This window comes from Chenopodium album, chromosome 23 (genome assembly GCF_948465745.1).
Source record: "Chenopodium album chromosome 23, dcCheAlbu1.1, whole genome shotgun sequence".
Taxonomy (NCBI): Eukaryota; Viridiplantae; Streptophyta; class Magnoliopsida; order Caryophyllales; family Amaranthaceae; genus Chenopodium; species Chenopodium album.
The window spans coordinates 3,769,897-3,793,974 of NC_137856.1; the positions used below are offsets into that span (position 1 = coordinate 3,769,897).

At 30.0% G+C, this 24,078-nt stretch overlaps 1 protein-coding gene across 1 annotated transcript; it reads right to left on the reverse strand.

Annotated features, from left to right (window-relative positions):
* Positions 1-6,210: 6,210 nt before the first annotated feature.
* LOC145608581 (BTB/POZ domain and ankyrin repeat-containing protein NBCL-like) lies at positions 6,211-9,262 on the reverse strand. Its single transcript, XM_081664195.1, has 2 exons — positions 8,553-9,262; positions 6,211-7,360 (listed from the first exon to the last, which is right to left on the reverse strand). The coding sequence occupies exons 1-2, from the start codon at positions 9,018-9,020 to the stop codon at positions 6,332-6,334; spliced, it is 1,497 nt and encodes a 498-aa protein (XP_081520321.1). The 5' UTR covers positions 9,021-9,262; the 3' UTR covers positions 6,211-6,331.
* Between the last annotated feature and the right edge of the window lie 14,816 nt (positions 9,263-24,078).

Consider the following 24,078-nt stretch of genomic DNA (forward strand, 5'->3'; position numbering starts at 1 on the left):
CACTGTTAAGTTGCAGGATTAAATTTAATGAGTTAAAAACTTATCGTGAGCTCATTTGTTACTGAACATATCTAATTCAAACAATATACTCGTATTATTTACAATGTATTAATATTGCTTATATTTTATATTACTTATAATACGTGTTCAATTAAAGTGTGTGGCTACAATATTGATCGAGGTGATCAACTAATCATCAATGACCTGACCCGCTGGCCTAATCCGAAAAAGTGCAATCTTCTTCAGTTTTTTAAATGACGCTTTGGGGGGGGGGGGGGGGGGGGTGTGTTTGCATGATATGATTGATTCATAGTCAAAGTGGAAGAGGACAATATTGGTCTACCAATCTTCTCAAGTTTTGATGATAGGTGAAGAGGGAGAGTGCATGATCTTAATTTAGTGATGACTTGCGTGCATTCTAACTTGATTTTTACCGTCAACTCTTGTATTTCAAAATGTTGCTAATATTATGTTTTCGCACAACAAACAAAAGTCAAAGAATAGCATTCTCACATTATGTGCATGTGACAATACAATTGTTTATGTGTGTGCTTGTAATATATGTGTGCATGAGACTTAGAAATTATAATCATCATCAATTGTGTCACATGAGAATGGTCATGACTCAACCGACGACTTAGGTCATATTTTAATCCTAATCTTCTCGACTATGACCTTCAGTTTATTTGCTTTTTATCAAAGTAGTTTGGGGCCCAAATCACTTTACTTAATTGAAATATCATTTGTAAATAGATAAGCGAATGAAGTGAAAAAGGTACGGATAAATTTTCTTTTCTTTTATTTTATTTTTTTTTGTAGAAAAAAAGAGTGCCTAGACTGCCTACTACTAGTAATAAGTAATAACTAATTTAACATTAAAAAGAATTTAATTAAAAGAGGAAGAACTTATAAGTTTCCAAAAATAGACACTACAAAGGATTTCATTTTTTTTTTAGGGCAAACTAAAAAGGATTTCATCATTTTGCCTATGAATTTTCCTAGGCTATTTGTAACAACTTTGAGGATGAGATTATTAAAAATTAAATTATTTTAAACACAAGAAACTGTTTACGAAATTACAATTTACAAAGAAATGGTAAAACAGATTAAAGCTAAGGGTACCAAACTACCAATTAAAGTATATAGGCCTCGTATGTTTGCCAATTAATTATTGGTGGATATATTCTAAATCACAATTGGCTCGTTAGTTTACTTAACACACGAGCACTTGATAATATTAATTATTAGGATTGGTAATTATTTTTAGTGAATTAGTAATTAGTAAGCTTTACATAAATCACATGAATATTACATAATATTAATGATGGACATAATAATCACCATATATCATATATTTTGATATTTCACTTAAAGGCATTCAAGTAATGGTATCATTGGTATGGGAAATATATTGCAAACGGATTGGGTTTATCGCCAAAAACAAAATTATGCAACTGATTGTATAAAAAGACTTGACCTTAATTATGATAAAACAATACATGTATACAAGGAGGAAAAATTATCAAAAACCCCATACTGCGAGTACCAAACTACCAACCTAATCCTACAAGATTGTATACAAGGAGGGTATAGAGGTTGGAAGGCTTGTTAGATTGGCTTCTTGTGCGTGTATGTACCTTGGTTGAATGCCCCTAACCTATATTGATAATTGAAGATGGAGCTTGGGAGAAATGGTTGGATGATTCATAAACTATCAAACTTCCTTCATCATTCTTTTAGGCATAATACTCTTAATGTTCATGAACCATAATTCTAAGTTGCTTCCAATGTCAAGAATTATTTCGATCATTCTAGTGGCTTGCATGATACAAGCTAATGGTAAAATCTAAAGAAATAAAGAGCAATAGCAGTCATGTTACATGAATCCGGAAGCTTCTAGAACATGCAAAAAATACACCATCAAATCCATGGGCTTATAAATTTTGGGTCGCACCCAACACATATGATATCTAATGTACAAAACTTATACATATACAGAGTATATAGAGGCAAGTACAAATATTATTGTCCATTTTTAGACTGTAAGCTTAAGATGTTAATAACAGAGAGAGCTGAATTATTGGCATAATACTATTACCTTGGGAAATCAACAAAATCTTTAGACAAATATGCTAAATGTGACAGGACTAAAGCCAAAACAAAGTATGATTCCATCTTACTATTTGATTGTGCCTAAATGACTGTATTATTTTCCTAGGTGAAAATTGCACCTTTTCACATAACAACCCTGATCTTGCCCATACTTTAATTGCTTTCATAATAGTAATGTCCATGCATCCTTCTAAATTAATCATTTATATAAACAGTACATAATTACACATATAACAAAGTAATTTATGTTTTATATTAACTACATAAATGATAGTAAAAGATATATAAGAGAGTCATTCATCTAATTGTACAAGATAATTCTCTTAAGTTCGGTAAATTATCATTAGGAAAACTCATTTAGTTCATGCTTAAATCAAAATGAATTCAATGACAATAACACAAGGAATAGTCTAATTCAACACCGTACCATTATAGTAGTTAATTTTTAATGTAGTCAAGATCTATGCATACTACAAGAATTAAAAATCCTGATTTTCTTGGGTTTATAAAGGTCAAATTTATAAATCCGTTAGTGATATATCATAATTATACCGTGAAATCTGTATCATCACTTTGTTGTCGGGTGCATAATATAAGAATAGATACTTAAATAAAAAGAGTAATTATACTATTGTCTAAAGTACGAATGGAGAATTTTATATGATAGGTCACATGGGGAATATGGAAAGAGCAAGGGTGAGAAAGAATCGCGCGATTGTAGGCCAAACCTAGCTAGTAATTTAGGTGATGGAGAGAGCTAAACCTAGGGTTTCAATTAAGTCGGAAACAAGGAGAAAGAAAGATAATAATTAAGTAGAGCTCCCCAAAATGGCAAGGTCGAGAAAAAGCAAAAGGAGGGTTTTTGGAATCCTAAATACTTAATTAATAAGATATCAAAAAGAATAATTAAGATAAGATATTGTTGTATTTTGTACAATAAATTATAGTATAAGCTATGATAAGTCCATTTTTGCTGGTGGTCACAGTTCATTTGCTGCGTTCATCCAAGACAAACCAATCAATTATTTGCACCCACAAAGCCTTAAAAAACTATAACAATTAGACCAAAAAGACAATCAAACTTGAACTTATGTGAAAAGGTTTATTGATTGGAGGTAGCCAAGAAAAGAAATGAACCATAAAAGGCATGAACAGCTCATTTTCCCAAATAGAACAAGATCTCATAGCCACATATCAATATACTATATACTAAAAGACACACCAGCAATGACACGTGTCATTTCCTGGTGTGTCCCTTATTTTTTTTATTTTATTTTTTTTTTGAAAAAAAAGTTATATAAGGAAAAAAAATTTCTACTTATAAGTAATAATTACATATGAAATATACTACAGTTGAAGATTTGATTTAGCTTTCCAAAAAAAAATATTGACAACTAATAAGGTAAGTAAAAAAATTAAAAATAATATTCTTAACATACAAGTAATTTGTGACATGTGGATGTGGACAGTTTTTTTAAGGAATGAAAGACAAATTATAAATTATATACAATTGTTACAACAAAAAAAAAAATTATATATTTATTTCTTAATTTTTTTTAACCAGTAATAGAAGCTACGGGCTTAAATAAGAAAATGTGAATATTAAATCAACAAATAATATTTTTATCATTTTTTAATTTTTTCATGTTTTTAAAATCAATTATTGAAAAGTACCGTGCATGGCACGGGAGCTAACCTAGTATTATAAATAAATAAATATGTGAAAATAAACTACATATATAAATATATAATCTTGTTAACTAACTACACTACAATACCAAGACATGCTAGGGAAGTCAATTTACAACCTCAAATTTTGATAAAAGCTTGCACACACTATAATATTTAATCCTATCATAGCCAATAATTGCATTATCTTAATGCAAAGGTAGTAATATATAGTAGTTCAAAATATAACAAGAAACTAAATTAAGACAATTATTAATTGATTTTGAATGAGTCAAACGACATGAAAGTTGATTGAAATCAATTTTGTTTTTGAATAACAATCACACTATTCCTAAAATTTTACTGATAATAAGTTATCCCGTAATTTACAATAGAGAACATTATATGCATGAGAAAAGACTTGTTAGTAAAAACATACTCGTATAGATTAAAAAGAGAATCTTTTTACTAAAAATCACTTTTCTTTTTAAATTTGACTTTTTAAGTCTTAGTAGATAAAAAACTTTAACTTTTGAATTACAATTTAATATACAAATGTCCATTTTAGGAATTAAAGAAAATTATCCTTTATAAGGATACATACATACAAAGGGTTTTTATCAAATTATAAATGGATACCAATGATTACATAATGTTGTACCACCAATTACAACTTTGAACTAGAAGTGACTTGTAGTTTTTCCTCAAGAATAACAATTGCTACCTAATTTGAAAAATAGTAACACTTCACATCCTTACTTTTAAGCCAATAGTATTAGTATTGCAATTTTGTTAGCAAGTTGAAAAGCAATTCAATATATTGTCATTATATTGTTCAACACAATGCACACTATCACCATTATTAAACATAAAAATAAACATTATTGTAAGATAACTACGAAGTATTATACACTATAGATTGGTTATTACTCTTATTAGCACTATCCGATCACGAGCTAACCAATCAACGCTCATGTAATTTATATTCTCTTCGTTCTAAAAAGTTTTTCTTGACTGAATTAATCTTTTTATTTATAGAAAAAAAAAATTGTCAAATTACATTAACAACATTTAGGAAAAATATTTTAAAAGCCAAAATACTTCTTATAACACCAAAAATTTTGTCAGTCATTATTTTGATTGAAATATAGCTCTTATATATCTATACTGTAGTATATACTAATTGAAGTAATCATCGAAAAGGACACTTGGCATAATTTTGTGAAATTTTTTTCCTCCAAAATGCTATTTAATTTTTTCAAAAAAATTCTATTACAAAAATTGAAATTCTTTTAATAAATTTTTTTCAGATATATATGTAACACAAAAAATATTTAAGAGTAGACATTAAGGGCCTATTCTTATTTACTGAACAGAATTGTTTATGAGAGAAGAAAATAAGGAACTGAACTAAACTAAACTAAGGGCCTGTTCATATTTACTTAATTTCAGTTCAGTTCAGTTCAGCTCCAATCAGTTCAGTTCAGTTCAGCTCCAATCCGTTCAGTTCAGTTCAGCTCCAATCCGTTCAGTTCAGTTCAGCTCTTAATTTCCCTCTCTCATAAAATATTCATTTCAGCTTAATTCAGTTCAGTTCAGCTCCAATCAGTTCAGTTCAGCTCAATTCAGTAAATGTGAACAAGCCCTAAGATGAACTGAACTGAAATCTAAATGAAGAAAACATGCCCTAAATTAATTTAATTTTATAAAAGTCATTTAATTTCAATTAACTCCATTTTAATTTAATATCATTATTAATAAATCTCATAATTATAAATTTGTGCATTGCACGGAGCCAAAACTTGGAGTAGTACGCTATTATAATCATTATGAGTAAACATTGCATAAATTTATCTAAGTTAATGATGAACATTTCAAAATGAATAATAAAATAAAAATCTATGTTATTTTCAATTTTTTTTTATTTTTTTTTAAAAAATAAGCTCTATATTTTTATTATAGTAACACCTTATCAGAAAAGCCAAAGGGTAGGAAACAACAAATTTTAATGGGAAGAAAAGATGAGTGGGAGACAAGGAAGAAAAGAAAAGTTAGCAATAAATAGGGCATGATATTGTAATATCACAGAGGTGAATTAAACTTGATTTAACCATCATGTAATAATATTTTTACAGAACTTAATTTAATTTTTACAGGCTTGTATTGAAAAGATTGACCTGAAATTTTTTTTGTAGAATTAATTGCTCCCAAAAAAAGGCCAAAATCTCCACTTCACATGATCAGCTGCATTTTGCATATAATTATTCATCATTAAACTGATCATGCACAAAAAATAAAATCAAAATAGAAAAAGAAAACCTACAAAAACCAAGAAATCAACCAAAAAAAAAAATGAGAGAAACGAACCCAAATTGATGAATTAATTGAGCAGAATTATGTAAAATAATTCTAGCATTATCCACCTATGTGGTAGTAATTTGCTGTTGAATGACATACATAGATGGATAATTACATATTAATTGTTTTCAATTAAGTAACTAAAATATGCAACACCAACCGTACGTACGTCCGTACCCTTCAAAATTTAACTTCAATACTCGTTATGATGATGGTGATGCTGGTGGTGGTGATGATAAATCGACGCCGGATTCCGGTGACTTGTATGACTATTATCCTCATTATGGTGGTGATGATCTCCCATTGAACCTGAACCAACTGCCCCTAGATTCAAATATACCATTCTTGAATCTATACCAATGTTCCCAACATTTCCACTACTACTAGTACTACTAGTATTCTCTTGATCGCCTCCAACGGGTGCATAAATCGACGTGTTATTGTTATTGTTGTTGTTGTTGTTGTTGTTGTTGGTGTTGTCGTTGGCTTCCTCTCTAGAGATCACCATTGCAGCGGACTGCACGAGTTCGAGACAAAGTCGTAGTTTGTTGGGCTCAATGTGAGCTAAACCCGGGACCGCCCCTTTGAAGAGGAAATCCGAGGTTAAAGTCCTTAGGATGTCTAAGGGAGTGACTCCATCTACGGTGCGTACATTCGGGTCTGCGTGGTGGTCTAACAACACTGCCACCATGTCCGGGGAGACCATCTCGGCTGCTATATGAAGCGGGGTTTTCCCCGTGGGGCCGGCCGGATAGTTCACGTCGGCTGCCCCTAGTTCAAGCAATGCCTTAACAACCTCACGGCTGCAATTTTCCACTGCATAGTGTAGTGCTAGTGCTTCATCTAAATTTAGGCCTTCACCCATGACCATGAGCTTGACTAGCTCCACGTCCGAGGAGTCGAGTGCACGTCTCATTCGCCGGATTTTGTGGTCCTCCTGTTCCACGGGGGAAGGGAGACCGAGGTCGTGAGCGTGGTGGTGGTGGTGATGAGGGATAAGGGATGATCGTCTTGCTATTGATGACTTTAACCGGAGCTCCTCGATTTTCGCTACCACGTCGATTGGAAGGTGTTTTGCTAACACCTCCGGTGGTAAGCCGGATTTTGCTACAAGGTGTGAGCATGTTGTCCATAGTTGGTGCATGTCTTGCTTCCTTGATGCTATTAGTACTTTCATTACATCCTCAATTGATGCCTTCTCTACCATACTTGACAATTGCTTCTGCAAATTAAATTCATTCCCAAAATTAAACATTGATAAATAATAATTCAATGTTACACTAATAATATACTCTTAATTTTGTTTATTATACAATACTATTAATTGGTTCATATGGGGTGAATCAAATAACTAACTAAACACAAGTGTCAGGGATATCACTTTATATTGTAGAGCAAATCTTTTTCCAAATTTTGCACGCATGAAATAATGTATATGATTGGACCTTTACATAAATCCAATGGTAATTTTCTTACACAAAGTATTGTCGGAATACAATACAATGAACTCCGTACAATACATCCTCTGTTCAGAATTAGCTGTCACATTGATAGTGTAATTTTATTTTTTTACAATCGATAGGTGTAATAATCAATACTGTAATTTCAACTAATATGTTGAGCTAATTAATTTGGACAAAGATATCATTTTTTTTTAGTTTGGTACTTATATTGTGTTAATTAAACTCTAATGACAAATGGAGAGAAATTATTTTGAAAGTTTTCAATAACAAATCTCTATAATTACAAGTTTCATATAGGATGAAATAATAGAAATTATAGAATGACAAGTTATATCTAAAAAAAGACAATTTCAGAATGAGTAATCAATAAGTTACAATGTCTTATCATTTCATGAATACAAGACTATTTTACTACAAAATTAAATTTAACACAAATTCGGATAAATGTCACATAATCAATAAAGATAATGGAATAATTCATTTGTTTATATATACACTTATGGGAGTTTGTGTAAGCATGAGTAGATTACCATATTAGAGTTTAGACAATGAGTTGCTCCAAATGAGGAAAGTAAAGTTTTTTTACAAGAAATCGGTTAAATTTTGTCCCCCCCAGCAACTGTGGAAGAAAAGACTTTGATTGAAATGATTTGAACACCTACCCCCAAAAATCAATTCTTAAATTATACAAACATACTTAACAATCATCATAAGATCTATATTTAGTAAGTACTCGTAACCATTTGGATGAGATTTTTGCCAATTTTAAAGCTAACAAGTTCATCCAACTTTGACGGCAATAACAATACAATACAATACACCCGTTGTATATAAGACCGACTAAATAAAATAAAGATCTCACCTCATGTCCTCAGCTCATCATCATCCACTAGACTACTAACTTATTCAACCCAAATGACGCAAATTATATTAAAATTATTTATAACGAACCTGAGTAAGCAAAGCAAGTTGTTCAACGCCGAAAGATCGAGCGGCGGAGAGAGTATCAAGAGCAAGATCAACGGCGGAGGTGCAATGCGTGTGCCAACAACCGCGCTCCCCACAATTGGGGCGAGGTTCGTGTTTTTGTGGAACAATTGAAACTTGACCGCTGTAAAGAAATTGTAGCAATAACATGAAAACTTCATACCCAACCGAGTTAACCGGTATTATTTGTGACGGACCACCACTGGCTCGAGGCGATGAAGCTTGACCCATGACCCGTGGGTCAAGCCCACCCGGTTGGTCCGGCCCACAAAAGAATTTTCTGAAGAAGAGACTACGCGCTGCTAAGATGCAGCGGTGCGCGTGTACTAAACGTCCTTCTACGCTGAAGGTTACGTCGCTGAAAGCTTGGCCGTTGATTAACAGGTTTAGATAATCCAACGATAGAGATCGCAAGGAATCATCTAAGCTCATTTTTTTTCTCTTATTTTTGGGTTATTTTTAGGGTTATAAGTGGTAATAATACTAAATTACTAATAATAGAAGGAAAATATTGAAGGGTTTTAATTTATTTTAGGCATATGAAAATGGTGTGTAGTTTGAGGTGAGCTTCATAGTTGAAGTCTTGAAGAAAAGAAAGAAGATGATTTTTTATTTTTTTTTGGAGGAGAGAAAAAAAAATTAGAAGAGAGAGAGATAAAGAGGAGAGAGAAAGAGGGGATTTTACAAGAAAGCAAATGGGGTGGATGGAGTGGTCGGCTGAGGGTATTTAAAATGGGATGAATAATAACAATAAAAATAATTGGAATAATTTTTTTTATATATAAATACGTAGTTAATAATTGGAATAATTAGATGACGTGAATTAATAGTATATTATTTAAAATACTCTGTATAAAATAATGGTACGAGTAGCTAATTAATAAGGTTGGGTTTGTTGGTTTTTTTTCTTCAGTGCACCATTTTACTTTTCACGGTTTATGGTTAGTGATAATTTAGTTTTGTATTTTATGTGATTAAGTTAAACACAACATATTGCCGACACATTTGTAATTGGATATCTATTGATTAGAAATATGAAAAGTTGATACAATGAAGATATACATTGACATAAATCTAGCTAAAACATCTTATATACAAAGATTAGTATCATATGAAGACATGCAAAGATGATCCGCGGTTTGCTAAATAAAGATGAAAAAGTTCAAGATATACAGAGTAGCATTTAACCTAAAGCATATTTTGTTTCGTATTTCCTTTCTACTTTTATACTTTTGCTATTTATTTGACTTTATACTACTATTCACGCACTTTAAATTTATACATATAGAATATAATATACTATGTAGTATTTTGTTAGCTTAGATTCGTTTCAATACTTTTACTTAAAGATATTCACAATCATTATTATACATTTGGTAAGCATAAAACTCTAAATAATATGAAGTATAGGTACAAAGAAAATCAAGAAAAAATATTTAAGTAGTAGAAAACTATATTGTAATCTGTCAGAGATATGATATCATCAATATCGAAGGCTGTAAAATATGACCATATTATATGAGAATTTAGAAATGTTTTCTTAAGGCAAAGGAGTACTCAGACTAAACTTCAACTCTTTCAATTTAATTTATTAATTCAATATTAGCTAATTAGATCGATGTATTGAAAAGGATAAGGGATTCTCACCTTTAATGTATTAGAAGGTTAAGTCATTCCCACTAGATCAAGAGTTTAGTTTTGTACTGTAGGAAATTATGTTTATATTAATGTTATAAATGAATTTAATTGTTTTAAAATTTGGATGAATTGGGGAAGAAATAATTGCATGTGCTACGCGTAGGTCTTTAAAAGCTAAAGGGACAAACTACGGCAACCTGCAAAATACTGGCTTCAAGGGGACAAAAGGGTGAATAGGGAGGAGAATAGGATTTAAAGAAACACTTCTTTGGCCTTTTTGGATGAGGTAAATTCCTTATTTCCTTTTTTATAGTGGGAAAAATTAAACATATTTTTATGTTCATCATAATAATTATGGTGAAAAAGGAGGGAAAATATCTTGGATATACATAGTATTGTGGACAACGTACAAAAGAGGGTAAAAAGTGTAAAATTGATCAATTAAAAAGCTGTTTGATGCTGGATTAATTAGAATGTCTATGCAATATTTGTTATTGTAATATGACATCACATCTTTTATTTATTTACCTTTTTTGCACAGGTATAAGAATGGGACTATGGGAGGTTGTAATCGATAATGTGTTATATTAATGTCTCGGTCATATAGGGTGGAAGTTACATGTAAAGAGTTATTCACTACATTTAACTTTTTTTTTTTTTTTTTAAATTATTTGTGTGTATGAAATTAATCTATACCTCACAAAATGTGAAGATATCATTAGTGTGAGGGTTGAAACTTTGAGATGAAAGATTTTTGCTTCCATGAAAAGGATATGCAACATATATAGTGTATAAATGACTAAATAATTTGGACATTTTTGTTACTACAATTTCAATTTGAGTTGATTTTGGTTTAGATAAGGGCACTGATTATTAATGAGTATCTATTTATTTTGAATTGAACCATAATTTGGACTTTCACTCTATGCACCTTTTTCTTTTTCCTTTTTTTCTTTTTTTAAAGAAAAAAAATGTACTTATTGCTTTTATGTATGTTAAATTTGTTAATTATATAGGGTTATTCTTATCTATGTATGTAGTTTTACATTTCTTTTTTCACCCGGCCCATATATTGCTGATATATACGGAGTATCTCATAAGCTTCTCATTTTATTAGTAGCTTTTGTACTGTGCATTCTCAACTTATATTTTTCTTTTCTTAGCTTGATTCTTAAAATATATTTGATTATCTCTTAAAGATCAATGAAATCAATAATGTACTTAAGAACACATGCATACACTAGTGTACATATATACATGGTTTGTTTATAATGCATCAGTATATGTCTATCTAACAAACAAAAGAGGCTCCGATATTGATCACTTTAAGTGTCATATATATTAAAAAAAAAAAAAAAAAAAAAAAAAAAAGTTCAAACAATTACTATGTACTATATTAGTCCAAAAGCTTTATTATGCACAAAAATACACAATATAATACCTAGGGCTCTTTAGATCTTCTTATAATGCAAAAAGATGTATTAAGCTCAAAAGTAAATTATAGTGAAACAAACTACAGTATTTATACCATGATCGATTTTAAGCCCTTTACCAATACTCATTATGTCTTATGATTATTACAGTATTGATTTGGAAGGAACTTTTTTACTAAAACTTTTTCTATTGTACTTCTTCTTTGAGGACAATAGTTATTGCGAATGTAAGTTTTTAATTTTACTTGAGTCAAACCATTTATTGCTCCTTGACTTTAAATGATAATGCATGAGCTTCTTACCAAAAGTGAATTTTGGTGAAACAAACCCTCACAATTCAAAATCTAACACATAATATAAGAATCCACCTAAAAAAATTCAAAAAAGTTTTCGCCAAACGATAATAACTCTTCTAACTCACTTTTATCGCTAAGTTAATCTTTCGTTGTAAATTATTAGAATATCATTGTGCATTACCATTGGTATACTCTAGTAGTTCTAAATAAAAAGCGGACATTATTACATCATCATAAGGAGATTAATCAGTCAAGGGTCTGTTCTCTTTAGCTAAATTTCAGTTTAATTTAATTCAGTTCAGTTCAGTTTAGTTCAGTTAAGCTCTTAATTTCCTTCTCTCATAAACAATTCATTTCAGCTCTATTCAATTTAGTTCAGTTCAGTTTAGTAAATCAAAACAGACTCTAAATTGAAATGAGAATTATTAATTTAAATTGGTCTCATTCTTCAAAAAAAAAAAAAAAAAAAAAAAAAAAAAAAAAAAAAAGATAAAAAAATAATTTTTTTTTTTTAGTTTTTTTTTGGTGTATAAAAAGCCAGAAAGACGAATGATAAAAATCGATCACTTGAAACCGGGAGAAGAAGCTTTAACCATTTAAGTTGTCTCTCACTCTTACATTGATCAACTCTCATTTGACCAAAAAGTGCAGCATCCAATTATATTAAGCGAACGACTTTAGCATGGTTTGATTATTAAGCTTTAATTGGATAGAATTTTTTCCACAATATTGTCAGTAATGATGTTGCTGCTAATTACGGAGTACTACACTCTGCTTTACTGATTTCGAAGTTAATTTTTTAGTTGTTATTCAACTAATTTTGACTAATTTAAAAGATCAATTCTGTTTGACGATCAACTTTTGATTTGTATTACAGTTTTATAGATTTATTTGATCAAAGTAGTTGTTACACTTGTTAGTTATCCCTCTGCCCCGAACTATAGTACATGTACTCCATTTTAGGTATCCCGATATATAGCTTATTTTTAATTTTTCAAATTTTACAAAACTTAATTCTATAATAATACATAATACCCAATATATATTGCTTAACATTTATACATTTTCTATACAAAATACCCAATATTATCCAAATCTTTCATGTCATTTTATATACTATTAACCTTTCCCCATTTTATATACCTATATATCCAATGCTTCATTAAATATATATTTATCATATCTTAAAAAGAAAACATCATACCACATAGGGCCTGTTTACATTTACTAAACTGAGCTGAACTGAACTGAACTGAACTGAACTGATTGGAGCTGAACTGAACTGGATTGAACTGATTGGAGCTGAAATGAACTTAACTTATTGGAGCTGAACTGAATTGAGCTGAAATGAATATTTTATGAGAGAGGGAAATTAAGAGCTGAACTGAACTGAACTGAACTGATTGGAGCTGAACTGTACTGAACTGAAATTAAGTAAATGTGAACAGACCCATAGTCCCTCCATTGCCTTTAATTCCCGTGAAATATATTATTGGAAAGAGAGAGTAGAATTCAGTCATTGAATACCAGGATGTTAGTTGACTGACTCAAACTCAAATACATTGTAAACAAACTATTTTAAATTAAAGGGAACGAAAGAAAAATTCACAAGTAGGATAGAAAAAAGCAGGTGAATTTGAGAAGTACTCCATAGAAAGTAGACATCGCTTTACTTATTACTCCGTACCGAAATTAGTTACATACATACTCAAATACATAGTTACATGCCCATAACCAATAATTTTGATCATACATAGAAAAGAGGTAAGTTCAAGTAGAATTTGAAACAAAAACAATACTAGTATCAAATAACATGAGATTGCACGTGTAGTCGTGTACAAATTACAAGATTACTAGAACAACACATTTGAGCAGTAGTATAGTAGTAGAATAAAAAGAAGAACGTATTATTAGGAAAAAAAATCTATAATAGTAGTAGTAGTCGTAAATTAATCATGAGAGAGAAAAGGGTAAAAATTAGTAGAGAGAGAAAGGAAAAAGGAGAGAAAATCGGATGGAATGACAATACATATAATTTCTACTTTGGCAGCTCCCACATAACACTGACTGTCTTATGATTTCTTGACCCTCCGATTTGACGTCTGACTTGTCTTTTCACTATCCTTTTCTCCCTCCCACTCAATCTTTTTTCTCTTTGTGTATTTTGTTTTTTTCCTTCCTTTTTTTTCTTGATTAAAAAAAATCTTTTCATTAATATACGTAGTAAAATTTATCATTACTGGTGGAAATTCAGGAATAACTCTTGGCGTATAAGTCTTATTACATTTTCCAGCAAATAGAATGACAATTGTACTTCCTTCGTTTTTTAATAGTTGCAACACACACTTTTCACGGTATTTAAGAATGTGGGGTTCACGAAATACAATACACTTTAAAATAGGATGAGTGGCTGTTAGAAGTGTAATTGAGTGGGCCATGTGCTTTATATAAGGGAAATAGTATAGTTTTTCTCTAAAATAACTTTCCACTTATAGTGTGTTGCAAGCATTGTGACATTTCCATTTTAAGAAAGTATTACAAGTTTTAAAAAATGGAGGAAATATATATGAACATATATACTCCCGTATAAAGTATCACTATATAGGTAAAATAGTACCATTAAATACTATAATGGTAAATATTTTTCTAATGATACATATAAATATGTAGATAATACATTATATTATATATTACTTCTTCTGTTTTTTATATTATTGCACCATACAAGTTGGGCACATGGTAATGGGAAAAGGAAGTGAGAGAAAGGTAATAATACAAAAGTGTCCATGATGTAAATGTAAACTAATAATTAGTATGAAAAAGTAAGGACATATTGGGTATTTACAGTGTGAATAGAGATTTTTTGTCTTAAAAGACAATGCAAGCGGTGCAATATTTGTGAAACTTCCTTAAAAGACAAATGGTGTAATATTAAAGAACGGAGGAAACCCTGTTCTTTTGAGCTTTTGGGCAGGCAGAGCAGAGCACAGTAGATTTCAACATGCTAGCGCAAATGTTAGCAGAGTAGAGCAAATTGAGTCAGTAGGGCTCAGCGGGACATAACAAATTTCACCACAGCAAAGCAAATTTCAGCAGAGCAGCTCTAACGAACAGTGCCGAAGTATATTGTGAGATATGTTAGTATTACATTACAAAGATAACCTAGATTTTAATAGTATTATATACATGCATAGTAATACACACAAAAATTATCATTACATCTAAAAAAATTCCTTTATAGAGGCCAAATTACTATATTACCCTTCTATATATTTCCAAGACATAGGACCTATACGACCAGATGCACTCAAAGTTCAACACCTTCAGCAAAATGGTTTGTTTACTTGTTGATAATAAATGGTAATAATACTCGCTTTGTTTCATAATAATCATAACACTTTGACAAATAATAATGATATCATCATTATCATTATTAGTAATTGTTTATAGTTTGTGTTTTTCATTGATTTACATTTTTGGGTTGATATCCCTAGCTAACTCTTAGTCAATGTACCTAGTCAAATACTCAAACATTTTTAATCACATTTTATTGCTTACTCATGTACTATGTATACTCATAAAATCACATCAATATAATTAAACTTTCTTATAACTATATCATGGAACACATGCCAATGCACAACTTTAACCATTAATATATGTAATAAAGGAATACAAAAGGTTAATACTTAATACAAAGTATAAAGAAAATGTACATAAAGACTAATCCAAATATATTTATATAATAACATATGTTTTTAATGTTATGTACTGGTAAAAAAAGTATAGCCAAATTAAGCATACGAATAGTGCAAAATACAAACGATTGAGAAATATTTTCTATATATCCTTTAATTTCCCACCCAAGTGGGTCTTTCTTCTGCTTTTTATTAAAGTCTTAGATTATGTTCTAAAATATACTTGGTATATAGAACTAGTAGAAGAATAGAACCACTATTGTGTTGCAATTTACCATCTTGTCTAATACGGAGTACTTTCTCCACTCCTTTTATTCTTCACAATTTAATTTTTTTTAAAATTATTGGACATGTTTATAAAGTCTAATTATATACTTCCTCCGTTTCTTTATAGTCGCAACACACACTTTATCACGCTATTTAAGAAAAGTGGACCTTACATGTTATAATACACTTAAAATGGGTTTAAAAAGTTGTTAAAAGTATAACCAAGTGAGCCATGTGTTTTAATTAAAGGTAATAGTACAATTTTCGCCATAAAAACCTTCATTTTATGGTGTTTTGCAACTATTGTGACATTTTCATTTTAGGGAAGTGTTACAGCTATAAAGAAACGGAGTAAATATAGAATATGGTCCACGAATTGGGAGCAATATAAATTAACTAATTGTAATCCATACATTTCCTTACAAAAATATGTTGTCTACAATCTATAACAGCACTAAATGTAATCCTTGCATTTCCCTACAAATATGTAAACAACGTGCAGTTCATGCACCATTCACACATTGACAATAAAGTGGATGTCAATCTTGACATTCTTGTTTGTCAATGCAAAAAACGGTTCAAAGAAACACGGAGAAAATAAAGGCCAACAAATTAAAGTTAATAAAAATCTACTAATGTATGTAGTGGACAATTGGACACTGGACAACTTACTAAAATAATACAAGTATTACAAACTTTTTGCACCCATTAATAAGTTGACTACACATTGATTTTATTATGTTAAGTACTTCAAAAATTGTTACTGAGTAATTTATTATATTAGAATGATTAGTAACGTTACGATCGATTACGTTGCACTAATTAATAATTTTATCTTAGATTGATCAATTTAAAATTGGTAGTTGTTCGTATTTAGAATGATTAAACCGTCTTCTCTATTTTTTATACTTCGTATATTATATCCTATGAAAAGTTTTATATGGTTTCAAAGCTAGCTAACTTTGTGCTGTTTGAATAATCAATCAAATATGTAGAATGAAAAAAACATAACTAATTTAAGTCATATGCTCTATAGATTATTATTCATGTAGAAACAAGTCTGTTACCCAACAAAAAAAAAAAAAAATGTCATCAAAATTAGTTATATAATGAAATTTAATGTCCTTTAGGACATCTTTCAAAAAAGAAAAAAAAATATACAAACAAACAAAAAACAAAAAACAAAAAATATCATCAAAATTAGTTATATATGCTTCACATTCCTACTGTTTAAAAATTCAAATAAACTCTTATATATAAATAGTGTACATACATTTATACAACTTCAAAATATTTGTTTAGTTATTTGTCCTCAATAATGTTGATTTCTTCTTTTTTTTAACTCTTATAAAAAGTGTGCTCTAAATTTTTTTTTTTAAAAAATATATATTTTCCCTTTTTAATGTTAATTGCCAACAATTAAATATCCAAAAGAACTTGCCAAACATAGTTAGATATGACAGCCACCCTAATAATATAAAAATCTATACTATATATTAAAAGACGTTCCTAATCAAGGATACACGCCACGTGTCACCCCTTTCCTGAGGTGTTCCAAACGGAGGGTTGTGAGACAAATAAATTATGTCTCACAAGGGTAATATAGGCATTTCAGACGTCATTTTAGAGATGTCTTATTGAGCTCTTAAATCATACCACTGGAACTTCAGTGGTACAAAATATACTTCCAGTGGTATAAAATATAGTCTTAGTGGTACTCAAAAAGATTCAACTAGAGTTTCAGTTGAACAAAATATAGACTCAGTGGTAGTGAGCCTGTCAAATTTTTGTCCGTTTTGCACGTGAAGTGGAGCCCACACTACCTTTTTCACTCTTCCTATCTCTCTTCACATTTCTCTCTCTTCATTGTACCTTTTTAATTTTTTAATAGTTGTGAGACATTTTGTTTTGTCTCACAACACTCCCTTTTTACTTCCTCCCCTTTCTTCCACCAAGAGTGTGCCACATCACCCAATTAGAAATGTGAATGCCACGTGTCATTTGAAAAAAATGTTATTGACAAGAATCGAACTTGGGTTCATTGAAAAATGAATGAATAAGAAGTCATACCAACTTTGCTATATAGTAATATGGTTAACTTATTCTTCTTAAATATATTTAATGTAGACCATGAGAGTGGTTTTTTTTTCTTTGTACTTTTACACGACAAATTTTTTTTAGACTAAATCCAAAGTAATAATATTTATCACTATTATATACATACAAAAAATTAAAAGTAAAGTTTCATCTACATAAAATATAATATATTAAAACTATAATATATTAGTTTTTTTACGTATCGACCCGGGGCGTCGCCCGGGCTAAACACTAGTTTAATGTTTAAACAATGCGCAATAACAATAAATCTCGAAAGATCTTACATACTAATATTTGATATACAAAGCAACCAGAAAAAAAAAATGGTCAAAGTGATACATATATATAAGTTGTATCTAAAGTCAAAGTAATGCGAGTAATTTGGAATAAAGGCAGCTGATTATGAAAAAATAAAATCTAAATAAAGTCTATGATTTAATGGGTACCACACCTGATTAGTCCAAGTCTAAAGTCAACATAAACCTCATGATTACAGGCATTTCACTAGGTAGACATAACATAGTTGGGCATCTCTCTGTTTGGCTCAATGCTCTCTATTTTTCCTGGATTTGAAGTTAGTGAGTTGGTGATTTGATATCAAGTAATTGGAGAAAGAATGGCAACTACATTATATGGGGAAGTGGGAGTAATCACACTGGTTTATTTGGAAGGTTCTTGTGGAGGACATAAGGTCAATATATCATCTAAATGAATACCCATTAATCTTTCCATTTGTGGTGGTGAAAATTGAGTCAACTCATTCCAATAATACAAAATCCCATTATTCCCTTTCATGAAAAAATATTATGATATTATTTTTACTTTTGTTTAAGTTTTGGATGGAACTATCTGACTTTGTACTTATACGGATTGAAATAATGTATTATAGTTAGTGGTGGAGCTAAATATTTTTTATGATGGAAGTCAAACTCTATATACGAAGTATGTATTAAAATGTCATGAAAGAGTAGGACCAATTATTAAAACTAAAAAGAGTTAAGAAAACTACATAATGAAATAAAAGGTCGGAATAAGGAAATTAAATTCAAGAGTAATGCTATAGGCTATAGCCTAGAAGTTTTTGAACAAGATTTGAAGCATTAGAAAGATTGAAAAAAAAAAAAAAAAAAAACAGTTTAAGGTAAAGGGCTTCTTTGAATGAGGGAGCTACAAAATGAATCTCAAATTTCTGTTAGAAATCAACTCGACTATATGTAAAATAACTAGTGTCATTAATTAAATGTAAAACTTACAATAGATAACCAAAATCTTGGGGGAGGCCATGGCCCACCTTAGCCCCTTGGTTTCGCCACCTACTAACCTTGGGGGAAGCCATGGCCCCCTTAGCCACCTGGTTCGACCGATGACTATGATCAATTTATACTCACAAATTTTTTTATCCGAGAATTTATATATATTTTTACCACCTATTCATCTCCAAATTGGTTTGTTAAAGTCCTCATGCTAACATTGATTTTTGCCAACACATCTTAGCTTGGTTCCACCACTACCACCCTTTGAGGTTTAATATCCTATATATAGATAGTACATCGTAAAGGAATCTTGTGGAACAAGAACACCTCGTTTTGGTCCAAACAATATTATGCATGTGTCAAGATTTTTAATTAACCAACTAAATGGCATCCAAAATTGCTTACCATTTGAGGATTAGATATTATGTTTTTTTATTTTAATAAGAAAAAGGTAACATACAGCGAAAGAGATTAGGAACGTCTTCTCACAAGGTCGTGCCCTAATAGAACATGTAATAAAAAATAAGAAAACTTACTATCTATGAACGAGTCGATATCTTGGTGGGTTGGAGTAGGCCACATAATCTGTTCTGTTTCCTTAATAACAGTGAAATTATCTCTTTCTATAAAAATATGGGAAATCCTGTGATCTTTTGCCAAGAGAAATGTACCTTGTTGTGGTATTAGATGGAACAAAGAATTTCATGTTATTACGTAACAAAGAAGGTTTGGATGTCAATGAATTATTCCCTGGCCTATTCATTGATGAAGCGTATCAAATGAGCCTTATTTGAAGTACTAATAATTGCCTAATCTAACATATCAAAGGAGCGAGCCTAATTTGAAGTACGAAGTACAATTTAAGGATATTATAAGTACAATTTAAGGATATTATAAGTACAATTTAAGGATATTATACATACAATAATTGCCTAATCTAGCATCTTTAATACGAGTAGCAATTTATTAAGGTGATTATTCTTGTATATTGAGTTCCTATGGTTTTGAAGTGATAACAAATGGTTGTTGTACTGTGTTCTTTTAAAGTGATTCTACATAGTACGTTGCATGCAGCAATAGATCATACTGTAAATTAAGATCAAGAAAGAAGTGGATTGAAGTTTGTTTATCCAAAGAATGCTTCAATAAGTGCATGAAGATAACAAATATGTAATCTTTTTTTACTTAGTCTTTATGTAATATATGTGTGTAAGAACAACTAAGAAAAAAATGGTGAAATGTTTTAATGAATAAAGCCAACTGTTGTGAATATCAAAAACGTTAAAACTGGCTTCATGACACTACCGATCAAATAGGCTAAATAAAAAATTATGTTACTTAAGAACATCACATACTCAGTTGGATTATCTTAGGCCTTGATACAATAATCTCATTTTAGTCACAAAATAATCAACCAAGCTACTTAAAAACCTAATTGCACACAGTTTGTTGAAACTAATTAAGGTTTTCCTACACATATAAAGATCGATCATATGGTTTTGAAGAGCTTCTACACCTTTGAAACACTACATATTTTACTCTTCCACATAAGTGTACTCCATTATTATAGAAAAACATCATCTTTTGACTAAGCCATTTGAGAAATAAAGCATTACTAAAAGAAAAGAAGTAAGTTTAAAAAGTTACTATGATAATTTTAGCGTATGTGAGTTCAGATGCTAGTACTTGAGAGTTTAAGTGCGAGATTTGCATTTTGTAGGCTCTAAAACCGCTTAATTGATTTGATCGTCTATATAAATAAATGTTAAGTTCTATACACATTGAATGATATATATGTTAAATTTCGAAACAATATGAAATGGGCCTGGGCAACCCGAACAAGGAGGAGGAGAGTTTGGGCCACAAACAAGGCTTTGGAGCTTCCATACTAAAACCAATTGGCAATAATAGGAGTTACTCCTCTACCTTATAAAGTGGAACTACCTCTCCTCTTTCTCCAATGTAGGACACTCACAAGTGATACACATTGGGTTCCAACAATATAGGAAGTTAAAATTAATGTCTACTCGTCACGTATGTTAAATACTTTACAAGTACTCGCTTGTATAAGCTAGAGTCTTCTCAGAATGATTTAATTAATTCATCTTTTAGATTATGAGGGATTCAAATCATAGAAGATCAACCTCAAAAATCACAAATATATGTTTAGATGGTTAGTCTAAAAGATGATGTATCATTAGAAAAGAAAAGAACTTTAATTAGTTGACTAATTAATTAACGTTGATTGACACGCCTATATTATGAAAAAGAGGATGTAATAAAGTGATGGATGTGTGCCTAAATAAAAAGAAAAAAGATGATAAATAAAAGGGGAAATGACATACGAAGTAAATTGTGAATGGGGGAGTAATCGCCAATCAACATACTATTACTCTATTAGCACTTGTCTAGTTGTCTTTTCTCATCAAAGGAATGTGTAATTCATTGTTTACTGTTTTCCTTTTATAAGACAGTGACATTAACATTTAAAAACTCTTTATAACTTTTTATTCCCAAGATGCCTACAAATAAATTACATCCTAATGTATTATGGATATCACTACTAGTATTTATTTTACTAAATAGGAAGCATGTATTCAGAAATATTGGTTTTTTTTTTTTTTGGGTTGGGGGGGGGGGGGTGGTTTGTTGTGTTTAGACATTAGAGACTTATAAGAATGAGTGATGAAAATCAATCCTATTATCTTACGAATATTACGATATCGAAAGGGAAGTATAAAAAACATAAATTTAACTAAGAGTTGTATTTAATTATGCGACTTGAAAAAAATTCTTTTTTTTTTTTTTGTGTTGACGGATGGAGCACAAAGTTAATAAAGACGTAGACAAGAATTGAAACCTGATCTCTAATATAATTTATTATTTTTATTGTTATTATTATTATATTATTATTATTATCATTTATTTATATATTATTATTATTATTATTATTATTAGATGAAGCTCATGCGATGCACGGGTCGTTTATATTTTTTTTAAAAAATTATTTTTTATATTTATGTGATTACATATATACTCCGTATTTTATTAGTTGTACGTAATATATCAATTTTTCGTATTTGTTTTAAAATATTAGATAAAATTCCTAATCTCATAAGATAATATTTCGTATTTAATTAATGTAACCATTAAAATCTCATTGGTCAATTATGCTTATGTGGCACTTGAATTATTTATTAGATATAACTATAATTTATAATCCTACGTGACACGTTAACTAATCTTAGGTGGCATAATCCTATTGTAGCATTTTAAAAATATTTATCATATGTGGCGCTCTAATAATTTTTTAAAAATAAAAATCCTACGTGGCGCTCTAAAAACTCGGGAAAAAACTCCTCTTTAAATATATATATTAGATTATTATTATTATTATTATTATTATTATCTCAAAAACAGATGAAGTCATACAACCTACGAAAAATTAGTGGGAAGTCGAGATAAAATTTGAGCCCCCACTCCTCTAGCCCTATCCAAGAACAATATCAGCTAGCCCTGTCTGTGTCAAAGGTGAAGACCTTGTGAAGTCGACACAAACATCACGATCATGATCCCATGAATAAAGTAACACATCAGCAGGTCTGAGGGTACCGTCAATTCCTCCAGACAACCCTATGTCAACCTCCTTTCTTGCTAGTAGCAAATATCAACAAGGGTATCCCGAACAACATTATGCCGATTTTTAATACCCACAATACCAGCACACGACACCGTGTGGTCGCCGAAAATATCCCCAGTAAAAACCCGAGAACAAGCAGAGCATGGCGTCGAGACAGAGAACAATGGAACACCCATTCGGTAGCACAACACTCATCAGTATGTCTTCACATTCATCGTCTGACCCAACCCAGAAATAGGGACAACCCGTAGCCAAGTAGAGGTGTGAACTCCTTGCTGCAATTTCCACAATGTTGATTGACGAGGAGATAAAGAGAAGGTAGATTCTGCAGATGCAGTAAGCTTTGTGAAATATTATTATTATTATTATTATTATTATTATTATTATTATTATTATTATTATTATATTCATACAAACATCTTTTACAATATTCATCATTAATAGATCATCTTTTAAAAAGATTTTATTGAGAGGCTTGAAAAATGTGCACAAGAATAACTCTTTACCTTTCATTCAAAAAACAATATACTTTACCTTGAACACTTTCACGGATATATGCCATTAAAAGTTTTCCTCTCCTTTTTTCTTTTATTTAACTTGGGAATCTTTAGTCTTTGCATCCATAACCATCATATATATATATATATATATATATATATATATATATATATATATATATATATAAATATATATATATATATATATATATATATATATATATATATATATATATTATTTTCTATTATGTCCATGTTCAGTTCATCCTACTTTTGCTTATTTGATATGATTTTATCTGATACGATTGTCTGATTTGACTAAATTTTAACCTTATATATAATAATTTATAAAGAAAAATGTATTAAATGCCCGGGATGTTATAAAAACTTGTATTAATATGTACTGTATATTACTAATACTTAATATGTAATTCATTGTTTATATTATGAAAATAAAGATAGTTAGCAATAAATTTTTTTTTTTTAAAAAAAGCTCATTAAATGATAAAGTATGCTTAAAACTTTTTTCTTTTTCTAATCTGATTTGAACCTAATTTTGTGACCTGATCTAAAATAAGAAATACTACGGTATTAAAAATCCAGGTGAATTAAACATAGCCTAAAGTATATTATAGTTCATTAAACTTTTACATAAAAAAAATAAACCTTAA